This window comes from Ceratotherium simum, chromosome 21 (genome assembly GCF_057802395.1).
Source record: "Ceratotherium simum simum isolate JZ-2026a chromosome 21, ASM5780239v1, whole genome shotgun sequence".
NCBI lineage: Eukaryota > Metazoa > Chordata > Mammalia > Perissodactyla > Rhinocerotidae > Ceratotherium > Ceratotherium simum.
The window spans coordinates 1,160,579-1,183,515 of record NC_141920.1 but is presented as its reverse complement, the minus strand read 5'-3'; the positions used below and the strand labels follow the sequence as shown (position 1 = coordinate 1,183,515).

Sequence of the window (22,937 nt, the reverse complement as noted above, 5' to 3'; positions counted from 1 at the left end):
TACCTTCACAGAATTCTCAACTACCTGAGAGCTGGGAAGGCACCCTGGCGGTTGGGCTGGTCCTGTCTAATGGGGCTGGTTAGTGAAGTGCTAGGGGGGGAAGGGATCTTAATACCCAAACAGGCTTGTTCAGACATGGTTCCTCCCATCAGCAATCTGGTTGCCACGGGCCTGCTGGCACCGACTGGCTCACAGACGGTGGGGTTTCTGAATCCCCGTGACTAAAACTCGAGGGCGCATCTGCTCCTGAGCGCTGGGCTGGCCCCTCATGAGTTTGTGTTCAGTGGACGGTGTCCAGGCTGCTCCACATGAAACCCTCCAGGGACCTGTAGTGGACCTCGGCAGAGGAGACCGGGGTCCCGCCCACGCCATGACCACAGGGTCACTCGAGCCCCCTCTCTGGTTGGCTCTGATCCCCATCAGAACCTCCTGGGCAGGTGCCGGCTGGGACCGACCCTGGACTCGCTGCCCCGGGTGTTCGCTGGGGCCATCAAAGAAGGCTCTGTCCCCGTGCATGCAGCGCAGAGACTGTTCCCGGGGATTCTGTACCTTCAGTGTCATCTGTGGTCACAAAGCAGGGCGGTGGTGAGAGGGCCGGGGACGCAGAGCTCCAGGTGGGTGAGGTGAGCCAGCCGGGCTGCAGACGGATGAGAACTCCTGTCAGATGCCTCGTGGCCACCAGAGAGCATCACGGGTCCCATTTGTGTCCAGGCTCCCAGACTGGCCGTGGCCTCATTAGGGCGGCAAGAGCTGTCCACATGGAACTGGGGAGACTGGGCTTCCGTCAGGACGAATCAGGGCCCCCGGGGAGAGCGACCAACTGCCAGCTCATCACTTTAGACAAAGCAGGGCGTAGAGGCAAAATGAGGCTGGCTGGGCAGGCTTGGGTGTTTCTAACCGCAGCCGAGCTGCTCCTATGAGATCCTCGAGCTAGGACACTGCTCCTGTCCCCAGTGGCACCACCGTGCGGTCAAGCCGGCCGGCCCCGGGTGGGGCGGGCACTGAGTGTTGTGGGAGACAGAGGCCATCGGCCAGGCCCATGCACGGCTCTGCATTGCACCCATGTCTGTGCCTCCTGGAAATGCAGACAGAGGCCTCTGGGGCCAGAAGGCAGCTTCCCTTTGCATCCTGACTGGGGACCAACCGGGCGATTCCACAGAGCCGACCACAGAAGAACAGAAATGTCGGTTTATTGACCCCCTTCCACGCGTGCATCTTAAGAAACACCACCCCCTCCACGTGAACCTCCAGAATAATTCTAGCTGTCTTCCCACTCAGAGAGCCGCACTTAGAAACAGCTTTTATACTTACATGAATACGTACCCTCGGGCACTTCAGACTGGGAAAAAACCAGCATTAATCACTTTTTAAAACAGGGAAAACACTGAATCAAAGGTAACTTTGCTAATTATTTGAGCCTTTCCACATTTATGGTAACATGGGTTCTGCTCCTTGGGGGTTAAATTTGCAAATGTGTATTAACTTTCTAATGTCATGGAACAGACTTGTTGGAGAATTGGCACATAACATCCAGGGTTATGAATCCAAAGAGGCAATTGTTGGAGAAATCATTAAATACGTCGTAAATCCCTCTATTTCCATCCCTCCAAACGGGATGCCAAAAGCGATTAAAGACTAAAAACGCATCCCCAGCGAGTTCTCATGATCAAATTGCTGTAATCATTCTCTGCCGGATTAGCCTGGGCTCGGAGCTCTCCGCGAGAGGGTGAGGCCAGGCTGCACTGGCCAGAACGACGGTTTGTGCGTCTCGCCCATCCTTTTAGGAAAACAGTATTTGTCCTTTATGAGGAGCTGTCTCTTCTTTTAATGTTCACTACCTGCAAGGAGAACAGACAGGCATATTTGGCAAAGCATGCGTCTGCGCTGATGCCCGTCAGCTTACCCGAGGGGCCCCCAGGAGTCTCTGACATCTGCCTAAGTGACAGGGAAACCCCGTCTTTGGGAGGAAATCAACAAAATGAAATAGTCGGAAGGCAAGTGCCCGGTGCGTGCGGTCAGTGGATGGACTCGGGCGGGCTGATGGCCTTTGTGGGGTCCATACTCCAGGCCCTGGAGGCAGAGCTGGGTTTGGGTAGACTCCTGTCCTCAGAGCTCGGATGCATTACTTGTTACTGGAAACCAGGGACGCTGTTTGAGATGAGTGAGTTTCTCAACTAGGGGAAAATGAAGAGCTTTGGGTGTAAAGTATTTTGGGCACCATTGGAACCGAGAGCACTGGGGCCACGCCAGTCACGCCAGTCAGTGAAGGAAGATGGGGTGTGGGACCAAGGGACCCATATGGGGCCACGGGCCTCAGAGAAGCCAGCCCCAAGGCCCCATGAGCCGGGCTTCACGGGCTCATAATCTGAGTTTGAAAGAGTCTTGGTCTGCAAGTTGCTCAAGCAGCAGCCAGTGTGGCCGAGCTCTTCACTTGTGGGGTTAAAAGAGGAAGGAGGCCGTGTTGGCTTTGAGACAACTCCTCGGCTGGAGTGGGGAGGACCCCAGGCTGTCACTACGCTGACTCCCCAAGCTTGGGTGTGGTTGGCCAGTGCGATGCTAGATGGCATGTGGAACCAGTGACCAGGTGGACACACGGCCACCACTTCTTGGTAGCAAACTGACAAAGGCCCTTCTTGCCACCTGCCCAGCCCAGCCAGCTCTGGTGATGCAGGACTGAAGGAGTAAAAACAACAGAGCATGTCCTGTTGTCCAGCACTAGAATTTATTCCCTGAATCTGTGGACATTCCTTGCTTATTATTAAAGCTAAGGAAACAAAGGCACTTCGCGTTTGCATTTTTACAAATCTAGAGTGGCAGCGTCCACTGTGGTGGCCACTGAGCACTTGAAATGGGGCTGATCTGAACTGAGATGGGCTCTAAGTGCAAGACACACTGGAGTTTGAACACTTGGTACAAAAAAGAGGATGTAAAATAGATCCCTAATAATTTAAAAATATGGAATACATGTTGAAATGATATTTTCGATGTGTTGGGATAAATATGTTATTATTAAAATTAACTTCATCTGCTTTGATTTCCTTTTTTTATGTGGTCACCAGAAAATGTGAACTTCCACGAGTAGCCTGCATTGTCTTTGTGCTGGTTTAAAGGGCTGTTGTTAATATCTCGGTCCCAGGACACTTCCTCGCACCTCATTGCAGCAGATGCATCTTCCTCACCCAACGAGGATCTTGCAAGGCTGTCTCAAACCCGAGCTATAAGCAAAGTTCTTTCCTATTTAATTCCTCCCCCAAAACTGGAGAGACACGAGCTCTGGGTGGTTAGATGCATGGGGATGAGTTCTCTCGAGCTGATCCACAACATTCTCGCCACCCCCACAGGAGTGCGACCTCCGGAGAAGACAACCAGACCACCATCAGATGTTTCCAGAGTCTCGAGCTTGCAAACAGGCAGCGCCAAATGGCACCCCTGGTTGTTTGTACTTTGGGCACAGGGGCTGTGGGGGGTCAGACCTTTTGTGCTGGGAATTCTTCCAGCGTCTAGGGTCTTAGACGGGGGAGTGTGCTGCCCGAACTTGTCAGAGGCCAAATGACATCTATTTTGAGACCAGATTGCTTGATCAGCGGCCGCCGGAGAGAGACCTACCTCATTTCACTTGGAAAAACTCCACTCGGCCCCATGACAGGCCTGCCGACATTCTGGAGACCAGTAGACAAACAGCTTTGCAATTTTGAAAAATGTTTAAATTTAATTTAACTTTTACTTAAACAAAGTGACTGTAAGGACTTATGAGTACTTAAGTGGTTCTTTTTAAAAATTGTTATTTTTTCACCCAAGATGGGGAAGAGAGATTTTTTCCTTCACTTTTTTCTTATTATTTTACATATTTGCTGGGTGGCTGCTTACAGAGCAGTGGTTCACGTCTCGGAGACTTTTTAGACTCTGTGATTTAGAAGCATTGGCCCAAGTTGACACAACTATCTGGAAATTGAAATTACAAGTTCAGTCACAAATGAACACTACCTAATTTGATATTAAAATTTAATCATATGACTTTAAAATATGTTGAAATCTAATACTTTATTCCGAATATAAATGATGTACAAACTATGTCTGGTTTTAACCAGAATAAGCAACTCTGTCTCAGATTATGATAAGTACATAATTTATAAAGTTGATTTAGGTCACTGTGAAATGACCTCTGGAGTCAATGACATCTGAGTCTCTACCAGCCCTGCCTTCAGTCACCCACAAGGGACTTGAAACATAGTTTCCAACACTTAGTTTTCTGGATGTGCAAAGCTGATAAACTAGTCTGTTAGGGGAAAAAAAAAGCAAGGAAAAAATAAAAATGGAAATTAGCAGAAACTAGTATTAAGCATATAGCTTTATGAATGAGACAATCACACACTTCATTTTGCAAATACAAAAGGGCCTTTTGAAATGTGTTAATTAAAGTTAAATGCTATAGACAGTCGCTTTGTAGGTGGCGGTCCTCTCCCCGTTAGCATAGCATTAAGGACAGCCGCGGAAATTGGGTTAATAAAGCCAGATATTGTAGCAGAGCCACTCGGGCACAAACCGGCACAGACAGCTCAGTCCCCAGGGCAGCCACCAGGCTGTGCGAGGCGCGTGGACCCGGGATGGTGGCCGAGTTCTGGGCTGCGCACCGACATAAAAGAGACAGACCCTATCTTCACACCGATTTTAAAACAGACAGACCCCATCCCTGTTCACACCGGTCAGGGCGCAGCCGCCCAGGGTACTCACCTGTGGCCCGGCCTCCTCCCCCGGAAACGTGCGGGGGGTTGGCGGGGAGGGGGCTTTGCGGGTCACCGGGGCTAGACCGGGCCCTCTCCTGACACCCCAGGGCCAAGTCGGGGCACGGGCTGTGAGGACCCCCTCCTCCTTACAGGCGCCTTTAAGCAGACGGTTCGCCGCGGTCTCCATCCGACTCCACCCGGGCCATGCCTGGGCGAGGATATTCTGGCGGGGGCTGTGGTGGCTGGGGAGTCCAGGGCTGTCTAGGGGACAAATTCCACAGACTTAGAGGCAGCCGGCGTTGGCGTCCACTCACCTCTAGAGGTAAGCCCTCTAGGCAGGCAAGTAAATAAACATCACAAACTCAGACTTGGGAAAGCCGAAAAGCCACTCCCCAGGTCTTCTTGCGTCCAAAGTTCAGTTTCCTTGCAAACGACAGTTGCCGCGCCGGGTCGGGGTGCATCGCGCGGCTCGGCTGCGGTGGGCTGCGCGTCGCAGGGGTCGTGGAGCCCGTAGAGGCCGGAGGTGCCAGGCGCCACGAGTCCTCGGGAACAAGCCCACCCCCAGAGCGAGGCCCTGCAGTTTGGCCAGAGCGGCCGACGGGAGCCAAGGACGCGCCCCAACGCGAGGGCCACGACTCGCCAAGCCAGGCTACGCTCTGTCCCTGCGCTCCGCGAGCCTCAGCCTGGCGCCGGGCCGGACCACCTGTTCCGGATAGCGCCAGTCCACACTCCCGCTGCGGCCCTGGTTTTCTTTTCGAGGGTGAGCGGCGGTGCCCGGACGACCACGGGCCACGGCTCGATGGCTGGGGGCGTCGGGAGGGTGCCCAGCGGGCGCTTCGGGCTCCCAGGCGTGGATTCCAGCGTCCTCGCTTTCCGGCTCGATCTCGCGCCGGGAGGGGCTTTGCGCTTCCAGCAGCCCCCAACTGTTCAGCGCGCACGGGCTGGAAGTGAGGTCAGGCCGCCTTCTCCCCGTGGGCGGGGTCAGGTCGGGGCAGGGTGAAACAGTCATCGGGGTAATGTAAAATGGAGGACGTGCGCAGATGGCAGGGGCGGCCCGGAGCCCTTATGGCTTCTCGTTACAGTGTTTGCAAAGCGCCGAGGGCGTCCCAGAGAAGGCGGCGCACTTGTCTGGGCAGGGCAGCGCGGCACCCGCAGAGAAGGGGTACATGGCGGCCTGGGCAAAAGGCGTCAAGGGCGCGGCGGCCACGGGCGTGGCCAGGCCCGGGCCCTGATTGAGGTAGGCCACGAGGCGCCGCATCTCGTCCAGGGCCTGCGCCTGCATGAGGATGTAGTTCTTGGCTAGCAGCAGCGTGGCGATCTTGGAGAGCTTGCGCACCGACGGGCTGTGCGCGTAGGGGATGACGGCGCGCAGCCCGTCCAGCGCGTCGTTCAGGTCGTGCATGCGCCGCCGCTCGCGCGCGTTGATGCTCAGCCGCAGCGAGCGCTGCTCCCGGGGCCGCCGCCGCCCGTCCGCCGCGCCCCCCGGCCCACGCCGCCGCCGCCGTTGCTCGAAGGCGTAGTCCTCGTCGCAGCTCTGCTCGCCGCTGCTCTCAGCCGCCGCGCCTGGGGCCCGGGGCGCGGGCGCCTCGGGGAGGTCGCTGCCCGGGCCCGGCGCGCCGTAGCCGCGGGCCGCCTCGGTCCCCCGGGCCGCCCCGTAGGCGAGGCCTGCGGCCGCCGCCACGTAGCCGTGGCTCAGCGCCAGGTACGCGTCCCCCGACAGCGACTTGAGCTCGGCCATGGCCGCACCGCCGAGGCCCGAGGGCTCGCTGGGCGGGCAGGCGCTCAGGCGGCCGGGCCCACACCGCTCCCGAGGCCCGCCGCTGCCGCCACCGCCGCTGTGCGGCTATCGGCTCCGCGCGCCCGTCCGGCTGTCTGTCGGTCCCCGAGCATCCGCGCGCCGGGCCTCTCTGGCCGCCTCGGCCCCGCCTCCTGGTCGACTCCTCCTCTCCCTCTCATCCTCTTCCACCTCCTCCTTCTCTTCCTCCTCCGCTGCCGCGCGCAGGGCTGGGCCGGGGGGCGGGCTCTAGCTCCCACGCGCCGGCTCCCGTTTTAAGGTGCTGAGGCTCCCGCTGGGACTGCGCGGCCGTCAATCAGAGGGGACCTGGTGACTGCCTCTTTTGGAGCCTGGCTCCACTAGCGACGCAGACCGACGACCAGGGATGGGCGGATTGCCGGGATGGAGGGAGCTGGAGGTCTGGATGGAGATGGGCTGGGGCGGCGGGACCGGGAACGCATTACCTGCTTTTCGGCGTCCCCAGCTACCACCTCCTGCCAGACCCGGGAGTTGCCACCACAAAACGCTCGCGTCCCCCGTGGGCACCCTCCTCAGTCCGTCTTGCTCTCGGTCCCTCTCTCAAGAGCTGCCTCCAGCGTCCGCAGGGGTCAGAGCAGAGAGACCGCAGCGCAACCGCGGGCACCCCGACCCGCAGAGGCCCGAGCAGGTGCCGAGCGCACGCCTGGGGCCTTCCTTCAGGGTGTTGGGCGCGCAGCCCCCGTGGGCGCCCTCGCGGAGCCGCCGTACAGCCGCGTAACCCGATGCAGCAAACTGCGCGCTCCGGGCGCCCCGTGGGCCGGCTGGCTGGGAGGCGCCATCGGGGACTTCCCCACAGCCGGCCCTTTCCCGGGCCTCCAACCCCCACCGCGCAGTTTGCCGGGACAAGTGCGTCCTGAGGTTGCTTCCGTGCTCCCCGAAGTCGTAGTGATTTGAGACAGGGATTGGAGTTTGAGGACAAAACCTCTTGTTTCAATTATCTGGTGTTTCAGGTGAATGGTTTTTTCCAAGACTTGTCATGCGCTAGAGGGGGGAATTTTCTGTTTTCTACTTGGGGGCGAGGGCTCCCCCCGTGGTGTTGGGGAAGTTGGCAGGCTCTGCTGGAGGGAGACTGCTGGTGGGGGCTGCTGGTCAGTCTCTGAGCCAGTGAGAGACTGGGGTGGGGATGGGTCTTATGTCCTGGCCTGAGTCTCAGGCAAGAAACCCCTCTAGGGATACTGCGGTGGTGGCCCCAGGTGGGCGTCAGGTCAGGGATGTGGTCTGAGCACCTGCAGGTGGGAGCCAGATGCCTGATGCTGGGTTCTGCGATTCTCCCACCAGCCTGGAGGGGGCTGGGGGTGGGGCTCTGTTGGTCACTTGGCATAGCTTTCCTCAGGGTGAGGGGTTGGCCGAGCTGGGGGTCACCTGCCAGAAGTCCTAGCGGCTGGGGGGATTGGGGCAAGGATTAATGCTGGACCCATCTGAAGATTTGGGAGGGGCGGAGTAACGATGGAGAACCCCATGAGCAGCTGAAACCAGGGAAGGTAGGAGGCTGAGGGCAGCCTGGTTCCTTCCTCAAACTCTGGGCCCTGTTTCCAGATACGCTGAGGGAAGGGTTTAACCCATCAGCTCTCCGCCAGTGCATTGCTGCCTAACCCCCCTCTGTTCCTCCACTGCAAACTGGAAGTTTGGTGAGCGCACAGTGTCTTGGGGGGCTTTGGCCAGAGTTTCCAGAGGTGCCGCCTCCTCTCAGATCCAGCCCCATTTGATGGGAATCCTGCCAGCCTCGGGACCCACCTTTGCAGTCCTTCCAACAGGGAATGAAGGCCAGGACTGCACAATTTCTCCCAGGCGGAAAACTGCCTGGAGGCCTGTGGAGTTCAGGAGGAATGGCTGCTCCCTGCTCAGTCGGCAGATGAGTGTTACCCTGGCCTCCAGCACAAGTCTGCCTGGGAACCACTCACCAGGCCCGGCTGTGTGACCTTGGCAAAGTCGCCTAACTTCTCTGTTCCCCAGGTTCCACCAGGAAGAGGAATAAGAGAGATGATCCGGGTGTTGTCGAGTGTTCAGAGAGGGTGACTAGGTGCCATGCACTTTGTGGAGTGAATGGCTAAGAGCCATGTGCTTTCTGGAAGGTTCTGGAAATCCAGCAATGACTGGGATCCTGGCTCTCAAGGGCTTCCATGCTGGGTGTGAGTGTTCGAGAAGACAGGCACGAACACGTGGATAAGCAGTCACAGGACATCAGGTTCTCCTTGCTCTGGGCCCTGCAGAGAAAGGAGCAGAGAGGAGCTGTGGGCTAACGTGTCTGCCCGTGCTGGCGGCCTGGTGTCCACCCTGGCTGCGCGTTCAGCAGGGCCTCACCCTCCAGTGCATCCTGGCCTGGAATGCAGGTGGGCTTGTCTTTGGCAGGGATGAGAAGGGTCTGGGTGAGGCCCTTTCTAAGGAGGGCCCCTGGACTGGCCCCTGGCGGGGGTCAGGCATAGGCAGGGCGGAGGGACAGCCTGGCGTGGACAGGGCCCATGGTATGTGGGGTGTGGTCTGAAGCGTTCGTGGGTGTCAATTAGGATGAGGGGCTGGAGTGGGGGCACCCTGGGGGTGGGGAGTGAACAGGCTGTTGGAAGGAGTGTGGCACATTGGAGAGGCAGCAGGGGGCCAGGGTGGGGCCCAGTGACCCAGGGGCTAGGGGAACTGGCCATGGGGGGACCTCTGGTCTTTGATGGGAGAGCAGTGGCAGTCAGTGAACAAGCCCGGGAAGCATTTTTAACAGATCACTGCAATCCCACTGTGGCCGGGGGTCTGGGGGGCACTTCCTCCTGGGTGTCCCTCCAGGCCTGACAGAGCTGCCGGGGGACGTGGAGAGAGGTGGGCCAACTCCACAGGCGCACTGAGGCCGATATGAGCAGTGGGGGCTGAGGGGGGGCCAGCCATGGATGACCTTCTGCCTCTGGGACTCAGGACTGGGGGGGTGGGGACCGGGTTTGAGGAAGAGAGTACGCTGTAGACATAGCCAGCGTGGGGGCATTTGAACCACTCAGAGGGGTGTCCGGCAGGCGTTGATGGTGACGTGGAAATGTTAGGTGGGGGTCAGTGGAGTACATTGTATTGAAGCCACGGCACAGATGAGATTGGCTTTCAAAACGTGGCCTGGAGCACAGCCCCAGCCGTGGCTGCAGGTTGGCATCCCCTGAGGGATTAACGTGACGTCCGGGTCCCAGCCCAGGGGTTCTGCCATTGTCGGTCTCCCATTGGGCCTGGGCATGGGGCTGTCTAAAGGCCTGGCCGGGGAGCGGGGGCCTGGGCCAGTCTCCCAGTGTCCAGGTAATTGAGAGCCTTCAAGAGCTCAGAGGAGGGCTGGAGGCACGGGTGGGCAGATGCTGGAGCCCAGGACCACTGAACAGCCTCCATGGAAGGCCCACCTGCGGTGGAGCTGAGCATCCAGTGTTGGGAAACCCGCCACCAATCTGGCCAGGAAAGCGGGTCCAGCTCAGGGAGAGGCACCGTTTTTGGTCAGACGCTGCCACCTGCTGGCTGCCTGGGAGACTGCGTGCCCCCGCGGGCCTGCTGCTGCTCAGAGCTGCACATTCTCAGGCCCGTCGCGGATCCGGATCAGGGGGCGCCTGGTGTCTGCATGGTGGGGAGTGGAGGAACCTGTTGTGCTGTCACTGAATTCCCTGTCGTGGGGTTTGCACGTCACGGCCTTGAGGGCTTCTCCTGGAGTTCCAGCTGATAAGGCAGATGCACCACCTCTGGGCCCCTCCACTCCTGTGGGCCAGGGCAGTGCGGGGTGTGAGGCAGCTCTGCACTGACTGCGGTGTTTACTCGGGCCTCAGTTTCCCCATCTGTGGAGCGGATGGTCTTGATAAGGCACACGGTCTGATGGCTGCCCCCAGGGGTGAGCCTGCCCCCAAGGGCTTCTTGGTGTCCTCGAGGCTGTCCTGAGTCGGGGGTTCCCTCCCCTTCCCGGGAGCCACTCTGTGCCCTGCAGCCATGGGCCCTGCGTGTGGCCCTGCAGCTGTGGGCCCTGCATGTGGCCCTGGCCTTTCCAGATCTGGCCTGTGACAATCAGATGCCGTGGCCCATGTGGGCACTCAGTGGACGTCATCGGCCGCCCCTGCTGCTGGGTTGTGGTTGTTGGGTCTCAGGGCAGGGGGTCAGGTGGGGCGGGTGGGGGGGACGTGGGGCACTGTGGGGTCACCTGGGGAGCCAAATGGAGAGGCCTGGTGGGGGGTGCGGGAAGGAACAGAGCTCTGGGGGTGAGAGAGCTCTCTGCCTCTGTCAGGCCTTGGGTGGCCACCTTCCCTCGTCTGCAAAATGGAGAGACGGGCACGGTGAGAAAACCACTAGTGACCCCGAAAATGCACCCCGTCCTCCAGCAGAGATAGAGGCTCCAGAAGCTGTCACTGATGACCCGTCTTCTACAGGATCAGAAAGGATGAGAGAAAACACCGAGGGGAGGCCGCTGACTTGGACCCTGAACAGAGAGCTCGTGGCTTCTTCAGGGGCTGCACCCGCCCGCCCGGGGTCTGGACTCCACCGTCTCAGTGTCTACGTAAGCACTTTGTGTGGAGTCCCTGGCACTGACTCTGGGGGTGTTTCTCCTTCCTTATGTTGTCATGACGTCTCAACAGTTTCCTTTCAAACATCACTGACACGTAGCAGATTGTACAGAGGAAGCCGCCTTGGTCACTCCTGGGACACGGGAGAGCTCATGCCCAGATGTTGCTGAAAGATGCCCAGTGAGTATCTGTCCCAAACCTCTTCATGTTTTTGTCGGTTTTGTTTACATCCCCACACTTGCTTTTGGGTTGTGATTTTTTCTGTGATGTCTCCTGAGTGCGGGAGGTTAAACGAGGTCACAACTCTTTGCTTCGCTGCCGTGGATAAGTCCCCCAGGTGAGGTCCCTGGGGGGAGGCCGAGGGCAGCGTGTTGGGGCAGCAAGGACAGCCTCATCCCCCCACCCCTCATCCCCCCGTGGCAGGGAAGAGGTGGGGCAGTTCCTTCCAGGCTGAATTGGACCTGGGATTTCAGGAGACTCTGCCCTCTGCCTCATTATTTTCGCGGGTCTCTGGTGGTGCAGGAGGTGGTCCCGAGGCTCATTTTAGGGGGATACGTGTCTCCGTGTGCCTCTTGCAGGTGCCTCTGGGCAGCGCTTAGAAAATGCCCTCAAAGTCCTCTAAGCAGGTGCAGCAGCGCCCCTGGGCAGCCACTCTGGCGTCTCACGTCCACCCGTCTCCACTCCATGTCAATCACTTCCCTCAGGGAAGGTACTGGAAGACCGGCCCCTAATCCCTTACAAGAACCTGTGTTTGCTCGAGTTGCTGTTAGAAGCTCCCCAAAACCACCACCTCTTACGTTTGTATGGCACTCAACAGTTTAGAAGGGACTTCCTTCCCCCCACTAGCGGGTACCCTGCCAGGCTGTTCCAGGGTGTTGAGAGGAAGTTGGTGTTTTTTTAAGAACAGCTTTATTGAGATATAGTTCATGTACTACACAATTCACCCATTTAAAGTGTACAATTCAAAGGTTTCTAGTATATTCACAGTAGTGTGCATCCATCACCACAGTCTATTTTAGGACACTTTCATCAACCCCCAAAAAGACACCCCGTATCCATTAGCCATCACTCTCCATTCCTCCCTTTGCACAGCCCCTGGCAGCCACCAATCTGCCCTCTGTCTCTCTCTACAGATTTGTCTATTCTAGACGTTTCATGTAAATGGAATCCTACAATGTGTGGTCTCTTTTCACCGAGCACAATATTTTCAGGGTTCATCCACATGGTAGGAGAGGAGGTTTTAATGCAATGTGAGCTACTGGTTGGTGGCCTTTGGTGGGGTGCATATAAGACAGTCCCCTGGTACCGACCATCTTCCAAATGTCACTCATTAGCCCCATCGTGTCCCACCAGTTGGGCCTCCACATCCCCCACGGAGGTGGTACCTGCTGGGTACTCAGATGTAATGTCCTCGAGGCAAGCACGGCATGCATTAGCATGGATTTTCTCCCCAGACTGTCTCCTTGGTTAGTGGCACAGCCAGCGACCTCGAGTGATCAGGGAACAATGGAGTCAGGTGAAAACTCCGGGGAGGAATCCGTCCCTCCCGGGGTCCTGGCTTCAGCCTCGATGCCTTTCCTCTCGTCTTCTCAGCCCCTCTTTTCCGTCACCACGCTGATTCCTGGCTGACCTGATCTCTTTCTGCTTAGAGTGCCCGGTGGCTCCCAGTCGCCTGCGGGATAGAGGCCCTGCTCCTGGGGGCACTCCAGGTCTTTCACACCTGCCCATCCCCTCGAGTGATCCCCTCAAGTGAGCCTTATCCGTGCCGCCACCAGCACCCGCCCATGGGCCAAACTGATGCTGGGGATGTTGATGGGGGTGTTCCTGGCTTCTGTGCCTTGGCTTTAGCTATCCATCCCCTTGGAACACCCCTGCCCATCCCGCAGGGCTGGACGCACCTCCTCCTCCAGGAAGCCTTCCGGACACCTCCCCCTAGCTAGACAAGATGCCCTTCTGCTGTGCTTCCTTAGGAGCGATGAGGTCAGCCAGAAGACATTCCATCAAGGTGACTCTTCCCTCTGAGAACACTGCCCGCACTCCCGGGATAGACACGGAGCCTGTACATTCCCTCAAACAGCATCAGAAGATTTCCTGGTGGGAAAGCAGTTCTAAATTTTGTAAGTAAATCTTGGGTGAAATATCCAGATATATGAATACCTTTTCAGTTTTTCCTTTCTTGCTGATTTCTAATTTTATCACATTGTGGTCAATGAACATGGCACATATACGTGATGGGAATTTTATTGGACATAGTTGAAATTTTGTGTGTGTATATATATATATTCACCCCACTCCAATCAGCGTATTGTGTTGTTCAAATTCCTTATATTCTTATCTTTGTGTGTGTTTGTCTGGTGGATGCTGAGAGAGGTGTGATCAGGTCTCTTACTATATAATTGAAATAGATCAGACAAAAGCTGACAGACAACAAGGAAAAATTGACAACCACTCGTGAAGCCGTTCTGCTGGCTGCATGAAGATCAATCTGAAAAATTTGCTCCCTAAAGACATTCACATGATCACTTATTTTCTTTGTTGAAACTTGCTTTAGGTCAGCATATGGTCAATTAAAAAATTAGTACACTTTTTTAAGAGCAGTTTTAAAGTTTACAGAAAAATTGATGGGAAAGTACAGAGTCCCCACATACCCATCCCCCCTCAGTCTCCCCTATTGTTAGCGTGTGCCTCGGTGGCCACATTTGTTACAATTGATGAACCAATATTGACACGTTATTATTAACTAAAGTCCATAGTTTATGTGAGGATTCACTGTTTGTGTTGTACCTTCTATGATGACATGGATCCACCATCAGAATAGTTTCCCTGTGCTAAAAATTCCCTGTTCTCCACCTACTTGTCCCTCCCTCCCTCTCCCCAAACCACAATGACTATCTCATATGGTCAGGTTTTGTAAACATTTTTTTTTGTGGTGAAAACTATGTACATTCCTCAGTTGTTGGGGGTAGTGTTCTATATAAGTTATTTTGGTCAGATTTACTGATTGTATCGTTTAAAATGTCTATATATTTACAAATATCTCTTTGTCTATTTCATCTGTTAATTGTTGGCAATTATGACTAAAGTTGCTATAAACATCCATGTGCTTATGTATACCATAGAAATAAAAAGGATCCTAAGAGACTACTATGAACAATTATGCACCAAGTTGGACAATCTGAAGAAATAGGTAAATTCCTATAAACACACAACCTACCAAGACTGAATCATCTGAACAGACCAATCACTAGTGATGAGATTGAATCAGTAATTAAAAACCTCCCAACAAAGAAAAGCCCAGGACCGACATTTGAAGAAGAACTAACACCAATCCTTCTCAAAATCTCCCAAAAAATTGAAGAGGAGGGGAACACTTCCAAACTCATTTTATGAAGCCAGCATCACCCTGATACCAAAGCCAGACGAGGACACCACAACAAAGAAAACTACAGGCCAGTATTCCTGAGGAAGAAGAAGTGACAGAGATCCTAATTGGAAAGGAAGATGTAAAATTGTCGCTAATTGCAGATGGCAGGATATTATATATAGAAAACCCTAAGACTCCACCAAAAACTATTAGAACTAGTAAAAGAATTTAGTAAAGTCGCAGGACTTTACTAAAATGAAATATACAAAATGAATATACAAAAATCAGTTGTTTCTATACACTAATAACGCAACAGAAAGAGAAATTAAGAAAACAATTCCATGTATAATAGCATCAAAAATAATACACTATCTAGGAATAAATTTAGCCAAGGAGGTGAAAGACCTGTACACTGAGAACTATAAGACGCTGATGAAAGAAACTGAAGAAGATATAAATAAATGAAAGGATACTCTGTGTTCATGGATTGGAAGAAATAATATTGTTAAGGTATTATTGTTAAAATACCCAAAGCCATCTATAAATTCAATGCAATCCCTATCAAGATTCCAACAGCATTTTTCACAGAAATACAACAAACAATCCTAAAATTTGTGTGGAACCACAAAAGACCCTGAATAGCCAAAGCAATCTTGAGAAAGAAGAACGAAGCTGGAGGCATCACACTCCCTGACTTCAAGCTATATTACAAAGCTATAGTTATCAAAACAGTGTGGTATTGTCATAAAAACAGACACCTAGACCAATGGAACAAAATAGAGAGCTGAGAAATAAATCCATGTATGTATGGTCAATTAATTTACAACAAAGGAGACAAGAAGGTGTCGCGAAAACAGGACAGCCACATGCAAGAGAGTGAAACTGGACACTATTTTACACCATACACATAAATCAAATCAAAATGAATTAAAGACTCGAATGAAAGACCTGAAACCATAAAACTCCTCGAAGAAAACAGGCAATAAGCTCCTTGACATCAGTCTTGGCGATGATTTTTTGGATTTGACACCAAAAGCAAAGGCAACAAAAGCAAAAATCAACAGGTAGGACGGCATCAAAGTAAAAGCTTCTGCACAGCAAAGGAAACCATCAACAAAGTGCAAAGACAACCTATGAATGGGAGAAGATATTTGCAAATCATATATCCAATAAGGGGCTAATATCCAAAATACATAAAGAATTCATACAACTGAAGAGCAGGAAAACACAATCCAATTAAAAAAATGGGCAGAGGACCTGAATAAACATGTTTCAAAGAAGACATACAGACGGCCAACAGGCACATGAAAAGATGCTCAACATCACCAGTCATCGGGGAAATGCACATCAAACCACCAGCAGAGACCACCTCACACCTGTCAGAACGGCCATTATCAAAGACAGGCGATAACAAGTGCTGGCGAGGATGTGGAGAAAAGGGAGCCCTGTGCCCTATTCCCCTGTGTGAACTCCTTATCTTTACATAAGGATATTTAAAGCGTGACCTTCCTGGTCACTCGTTCTCAGCTCTCTGCTGGTTCTCCCTTGCCCTGACATTTTCCTTCTCGGGGCTCAGGATCGGTCCTCCAGCCTCTTCTCTGTCATGCCCGCCCCCTTGGGGATCTCATCCAGGACCCCTGACGTGCCTGTGAGTCCCATGGTCCCTGCCCTGACCCCTCTCCTGAACTCCAGACTCATGAACCCAGCTGCCCGCTGGACATCATGGCTCTGAGGCCACCTCAGACTCAGCACAGCCATGACTGAGCTCTCTATCTCAGCCCAGACCCGCCCCGCCATAAGCCCCCCATTTCTGTTGACAGCAGCCATGCTTCCAGCCACTCCAGACGCCTCCCTCTGACCTCCCATGTCCTGCGATTTTACCTTCCCCATCCCCTTGGAACACGGTGACTTCTCACCCTCCACTGGCCTCCTCTGGGTTACCTCAGTAGCCTCCTAACTGGCTTCCCTGCTTCCACCATTGTCCCCAAAGTCTATCTTCAATACAGCAGCTAGAGTGACCCTTGTATAGCGTGAGCCAGACCCTGTCTCGTGACTCAAAGCCCTGCAGTGGCCCCATGTCACCACTGTAAAGTCGAAACTCCGTAAATGGGTGACAGAACCCCATACAGTCTGCCCCTACCCTGACATCTCCCCTGGCCTCTTGACTCTAGGCTCTCTGCTGCTCCCAGAACACACTGGGCATGCAGGTGCCTCAGGGCCCTTGCACTGGCTGTTCCCTGTGCCCGGCTCCCTCTTTCCCTGGAGACCCTCACAGCCGACTCCCTCACCCTTTCAAGATTCAGCTGTAACGTTGTCTTCTCAGTGGGGCCCAGCCCTCCCTGTGACGGGGGTCGTAACCCACTTACTCTGCTCTACTTTCTTTCCCCCGTAGAAGCTGTCGTCTCTCCCAAGCTCTCTGACTCCCAGACAGATTACGTTCATTGTCTCTTTCCCACCGGATTCTGTGCCGGCGGCGACCCTTGCTACAGGGATGAGTCGTGTGTGTGTGCTCAGAAGGATCTGAATGCGGGGGAGCAAGTCAGTGCATCAGGGGACAAAACAGCTCCGAGTCACCTGTCGTCCTCACAGGGGTATGGCCAGGAGCGCCATGCCTCAGTTTCTTGTCTGGGAGCACGGCCTCCAGGGAGGTCCAGCGCCGGTGGGGTCCTCCCGGCTCAGCCCTGCTCACCCTCAAGCCCCCGCTCGCTGGGTTATGACCGTTGGGCCAGGCCTGTTTCTCCTGGAGTCTGGAGCTGCCCCAGCGTTTTGGTCCACGAGGCACCGGCCTTGGCGCTTCCCCGAGATGGCCCAGCTCCTGCGCTATTGCTGAGGGGTGTTCCCTGTGTCAGGAGGGGCCTGCGGGCGGGGGCTCCTCTCGCCTCTGATCCCAGCCCACTGCTGTCCACGTCCCCTGGGAGCCCTGGCCTCGGACTCCGGAGGAGTGGACGTCGGCCTGCGCCTCCCTCTGCCGCCAGATCCCCTGCTCCCGGGGCCAAGGGGAGCTGGGGTGTCTGCCAGCTGTTCATGTTCCTCCTTTAGGGAACCGCCCTCGTGGCTGCCTGGAGCCGGCAGGGAAGCAGGCCGGAGAGGGCTGAGTGCCCTGACAAGGGTGCTGGGCGGAGAGTCCTGGAGGCGGAGTCTGGAGAGGCGGGAAACAAGGCCCAGGTTCTCCTTGGCAGAGGCATCATTGCCATGTGTGGAAATGAGCGTGGGCTGCCGCACCTTCCTGTCTCCACAGGGCGCGGCTGCAGGGTGGTGTCCTGAGATTTCACTCAACTCCTGGCCTTTTATTTGGGGGAGGGGGCCTCTGGGGGGCCAGTTACCCCTGGAGCTGGAGGGGGGTATCCAGGCTTGCTCATCTTGTCCTGGCTCCCCATGGCCCTTGGGGAGCACGTGCCCTCCCCCTCCTTCTTGCTGATTAGGCTGGGGCCCTCGGAGCCACTGGACCCCTTTCTTTGGTCACTGCCACCCACCGTACCACCCGGTCCAGCCCCCATAGGTTGGCCTGGGTCCCTTGGCCCTGTGCTCCTCCCCTCCCGGGGCAGGCCGGTGGCTCCACCCAGTGGTGGGCTTTCTGCCCCTCCCCTGCGTGGGGAGGCCTCCAACAGCCCAGCGAGGGGCAGGACGCTGTGTCTGTTCTGGGGCTTCTGCCTTTGCTCTGTCAGTACCTACTGCCTGGGGGTCCAGATTGTCCTGGAGAAAGGCCACGTGGAGGGTGTGCCAGGCCGGCTGCCTGCACGAGGCCCCGGGGTGTTAGTGGCCCTTCTTGGACCTCCCGACCCAGCCCAGCCCACGACAGGGGCAGAGAGGAGCCGTCCCTGCTGACCCCGCTCCAATTCCCGACCCACGGGATCACAGCAATAGGTCAGCGGTGGTTCTAAGCCAGCAAGTGTCGGGGGTGAGGGTGGCGTTGTCACAGCGGTGGGTGACTGACACAGCCTCCCGGCTGGCCTCCGCGTCTGCGCTTGCTGCGCTGTGGTTTATCTTCGCCAGACGGTGAGGGGGGCTCCTGCAAAACACACGTCAGGTCGCGTCCCTTCTGCAGCAGTCTCCTCGCGGAGTGAAACTGTGCCGACGGGCCCTCCGCAAGGGCCAGCGGCTTCCGCTCTGAGCCGGGAGAAGGAGCCGTTCATCCCACCCAGCCCGCCCTGCTGTTCCTCAGACGCAGCCCAGCCAACCTCAGCCCACGAGCGCCCCTCAGCCCCGGGGACACCTGCAGGCAGAGCGTTTCCTGCAAGATCGCGCCCTCCCTCCGCAGCGCCCCTCCCTCTCCCAGCGCCCCGCCCCCAGCGCCCCGCCCTCCCCCAGCGCCCCTCCCTGTCCCAGCGCCCCTCCCTCTCCCAGCGCCCCTCCCTCTCCCAGCGCCCCTCCCCCAGTGCCCCTCCTCCAGCGCCCCTCTTCCAGGGCCCCTCCCTCCCCCAGCGCCCCTCCCCGAGCGCCCCACCTCCAGGGCCCCTCCCTCCTCCAGCGCCCCTCCCCAGGGCCCCTCCCTCCCCGAGCGCCCCTCCCCAGTGCCCCTCCTCCAGCGCCCCTCTTCCAGGGCCCCTCCCTCCCCAGCGCCCCTCCCTCTCCCAGCGCCCTCCCCCAGTGCCCCTCCTCCAGCGCCCCTCTTCCAGGGCCCCTCCCTCCCCCAGCGCCCCTCCCCGAGCGCCCCACCTCCAGGGCCCCTCCCTCCTCCAGCGCCCCTCCCCCAGGGCCCCTCCCTCCCCGAGCGCCCCTCCTGGGCGGTCCTCACCGCCCGCGCCCCTCCTGTCCTCCTCTATTTCTAAGGCCCCCGCCTCCTCCGTCTCTGTTCACAGCTGAGCTGTGCTCGCCCTTGCTCACCGCCTGCCCCTCGCGCCACGTTCTCTGCAGGTGCTCGGAGTAGATCCGAGAATGACTGCCCAGCACTCGCTGAGGCCACCTGAGGTCACCGTGCCCTGGGCCCCTGCTGAGCACTTTACAGGTGTGAGCGTGAGTGGGGGCCTCTGCATGGGAGGGCACGCAGGGGACGGGTCATGGTGAGCTCCACCCTGGCTCTTCCGTGGTGCCGGTTCGGGGAAACCTAGGTGTCCAGGGCACGAGGCCGAGGTCAGGACCCCCACCCAGGGCTCCTCGGGCGGGGGGGGGCAGTTCTCCTTCTTGTCTCTAGGGGGCAGCAAACCCCCGGGTTTGTGTGGCCAGCGCCGATTCTAGGGAGGTCTGGGAACAGCAGGAGCGTGGTGTCAAAGCGTCCTTGGCTGCGCTTGGGCCAGAACACAGGCCCTGGACCTCTGGAGTAACCAGGACGCAGCCAGGGGGGTGGCCGGTGCTGGACTCTGCAGGGTGGGCGAGAAGGAGGGGGGTGGGTGCCGCCTGGGGTGGTGGGGGTGGGTCTGCCGTCCCCCCCCCACAGTGGTCCCCAGTCCCCCGAGCCCCACTCTACATGGGGCCGCCCTTCCTCTGGAGCCTCAGCAGCAGGTCTGGGCCGGGGAGGGGGCACCACTGACTGGAAGGGCAGTGGAGAGGGGCAGGGTTGTTTGTGGGATACCTGCTGGGTGGCCAGCCTGGTGCCTGGGGTCTGGCTGCAGGGACGATCTAGGTCTAGGAGGCCCAGGTCGGCATCAGGCATAGGAGGGACAAGCTGCGGAGGACAGTGGTCAGGGCCCAGGTCCCGAGCCAGGCCACAGGCAGCTCACGCTGGACCCCCAACTCTCTGCTCACCCATAAAATGGTAAACGAAGGCCCAGCATGGCGCCTGCCTCGTGGGCGCTGTGTGCTTGGGCGAGTCTGGGGACAGGACCCTGAGTCCACCAGAGCCTCATGCCCTTCAGGGGGTCGCCCCTGCTGGGGTGACCGTAGCATGGACCTGCTGCCTCTTCCAGGGGCCCCTATGTCGGAGGCGGACAGCATCCCCATCTGTAAAATGGGCATGAGGCTGATGGGTCGCCTGCAGAGGCTGTGGGAGGTTGGTCTCCCACCGGGCTGTCCCCCTCTCCTTGGTCCCTTGGCCACACCACTTCGGACTTGGGTCTGAGCCCTGCCACCGTGGCACACTGTCCAGGTGCAGGGACCTGACACGGAACCAGTGGGCATGACGGTCCCAGGACATCTCTTGCCTTCGTTGCACACAGCAGTGTGGGCGCTGACCCAGTATCGGAAGGCCCACCGTTGGGACCGTGGGCTGGAGCCTGTCCTTCACTGGAGCTCCCAAGGCCAACGAGACGCACAGCCCTGGATCACAGGTCCTGGGGCTCCTCTCCAGGGCCGTGCTGGAGGACAGAGTGCCACAGGTCACACCCAGCCCTGTGGCGGCCAGCGCCTGCTGCTGTGTTTGCATAAGACCCTGGTGTGGGTGCCTGGGCGGCTGGTGGGCTGGGCAGTGGTAACGTCCACTGGCGCTGGCCCAGGAGCCCCATTGTCTGCTCTTGGCCCCTGTGGAGTTTGGCAAGTGTCCCCTTGTCACCCTCTGCGAGGCGGGAGTTCTTCCCTGATGAAAGGGTGGACCAGCTTGAGGAGAATGGACGTCCCAGCACCTTGATGGTGTTGAATCCTCCGTCTGTCCCTTTATCTGGGCATCTTGTGGTGTCTTTACATGCATTCCCATCTTCCGTCTCTCTCCCGTGTGCTGCGGTTTCCAGAGCATACGTCTCCACAGATTTTGTCAGCCTCCCCTATTCGTCCACTTCTGCTGGCTGCTGTTTCCTCTTTCCCTGCATCACTGTGGATTGAGTTTTAGGTGATTCTGTTTTTATCTTTACTCCTGGCTCCTAGAAGTCCCTCCGTGTCTACACCTGCAGTGGTTGCTCTTCACAGGCGGCGGGTGTAGACGACCTTTCTCTAACTCACTGTGCACCTCGTATGTGCAGCTGTGTCCTCACGTTTCCACCTGCTTCCTTCGTGCTGCTGCCGTCAGACCTTCTCTGCGTCTGCAGATGTTAGAAACCCACGGCGCACTGTTATTTGTGCTTCAATTATCTTTCAAAAATCAAAAATAATAAACCAGTATTTTATATTTGTCCACATATTTTCCACGCCTGGCCCGCTTTATTCCCTCGTGTAGACCCCTCTGGCGTCATCTTCCTTCTCCTGAGAACTTGAATGTTTCCTGTCGTGTGTGCCTGCTGGTGATAAATTCTCTGACTTGGTTTAAAAATTCCCCTTGTGAGGACGTTTTTGCTGGAGGTAGTTCCTGCTGGACAGGTTTTCTCTGTCTCCAGTACTTTGCGTCATCTCCTTGTCTCCTACCTTGGACGGTTTCACCAGGCGGTCTGCTCTGACCCCCATCTCTGTCCCTCCCTGAGGAATTTGTCTGTGACCCTGGTTTCCAGCAGTTTCGTTAGGACTGCTGTGCGGGGGTTTCGCTGTGTTTGTTCCGCTTGGGGTTCCTTGCGCTTCTGGAGTCGCTGGATCTCCCATGGGTCTGGAAAACTTGACCAGTATTTCTAAGATCTGTTTTCTCTCCCTCCACCACGTTCACATTGGCTCACAGCCACTGAGAGTCTGTTCTTTCTTCTCTCTGGGCCTCATTTTGGGTAGTGTCTACTGCACGTCTTCAGATGCACTTTTCCCCGTGTTGTCTGGTCTGCTCTTAGCCCTGTCTGCTGTGTTTTTCACTCTGGACGTTGAGTTTCTCGTCTCTGGACTTGCCTTGGGGTTCTAGACCTTTCCTTACATTCCTCACCGTGATTGTGTTTCCTCAACGTGAGTGAGTGGCACACGAGGTGTGTGTGGGGCTGTGTTGACGTCCTCGTCGCCCCCCCATCATCCGGGTCTGTCTCCGCTGGTCCGTCTCCCCCCGTCACGGTCCTGTTACCCCTCTTCGCGTCTGTGGGGATCCAGGTGCCAGGTTTTGCTGCCACCCTGTGAGAAGCGTGGATTGGCTGTGCGGTTGTCAGTTGTGGTCAGATGGGTCCTTTCCGGGCTCGCTTAGATGCGTCCAGGGCAGGGCGGCCCTGGAGCCCTCAGAGGGCTGAGTTATCTGCTGCCACAGCCGTTCCCTCTGAGCCTCACCCCTGGTGTCCATGTTGGGGCTGCAGACCCTCCAGCCCCCTGTGAGTATCAGCATTGTCCCCAGTCCTGCAGACGTCCACCCAGGCGTGTGCAGATCAGTATCACCCTAAAGTGTGGGGGACCCTCTGCAGGTCTCTGGGGCTCCCTCTCTGGGCAGCTCTCTCTCTCCAGTACTCGGCCCCATGGCTTCTCGCTGCCTCAGCCTCTGTCTCCTCAGCTCAGAGGGGCCTCTGGGCTCTGCGACCCTCCCTGAGCTGCAGCGTAGGGATTGTCCCCAGGCAGTGAGCTGGCGCAGTTGTGGGCCCCGAGTTTGACTTCTCTCCCTCGGGGGCACAAGCCTGCACGGTCTGAGGTCTGGTGTTGGGAAGCTGCTGCCCCACATGTGCCGTCTGCTTCTCTGGCCGATTGTGGTGGGAGGGCATTTCTTGCCGCCGTCCCTCCTTCCTGGACAGGTGCGCTCTGGCTGCACTTTGTCACTGCTCCTTCCACCAGCCCGGGGCCTGGAAGTGGGGGACTTCTGGCTCTGATATTTATTGCGCCCTGGAGGGGCACATCTGCAGAGACTGGGC

General features: G+C 56.9%; 1 protein-coding gene and 1 long non-coding RNA gene across 2 annotated transcripts; one reads left to right on the top strand and one right to left on the bottom strand.

The window, feature by feature from the left end:
* Window positions 1–674: 674 nt before the first annotated feature.
* BHLHE23 (basic helix-loop-helix family member e23) lies at window positions 675–6,499 on the bottom strand. Its single transcript, XM_087444868.1, has 2 exons — window positions 4,732–6,499; window positions 675–1,838 (listed from the first exon to the last, which is right to left on the bottom strand). The coding sequence occupies exon 1, from the start codon at window positions 6,460–6,462 to the stop codon at window positions 5,788–5,790; it is 675 nt and encodes a 224-aa protein (XP_087300994.1). The 5' UTR covers window positions 6,463–6,499; the 3' UTR covers window positions 675–1,838; window positions 4,732–5,787.
* Window positions 6,500–6,828: 329 nt separating this feature from the next.
* Window positions 6,829–16,161, top strand: LOC147914170 (uncharacterized). The gene is made up of 4 exons (XR_015555507.1): window positions 6,829–6,916; window positions 10,899–11,213; window positions 13,004–13,150; window positions 14,153–16,161. It is a non-coding gene; the product is annotated as an uncharacterized LOC147914170 (long non-coding RNA).
* Window positions 16,162–22,937: the final 6,776 nt, after the last annotated feature.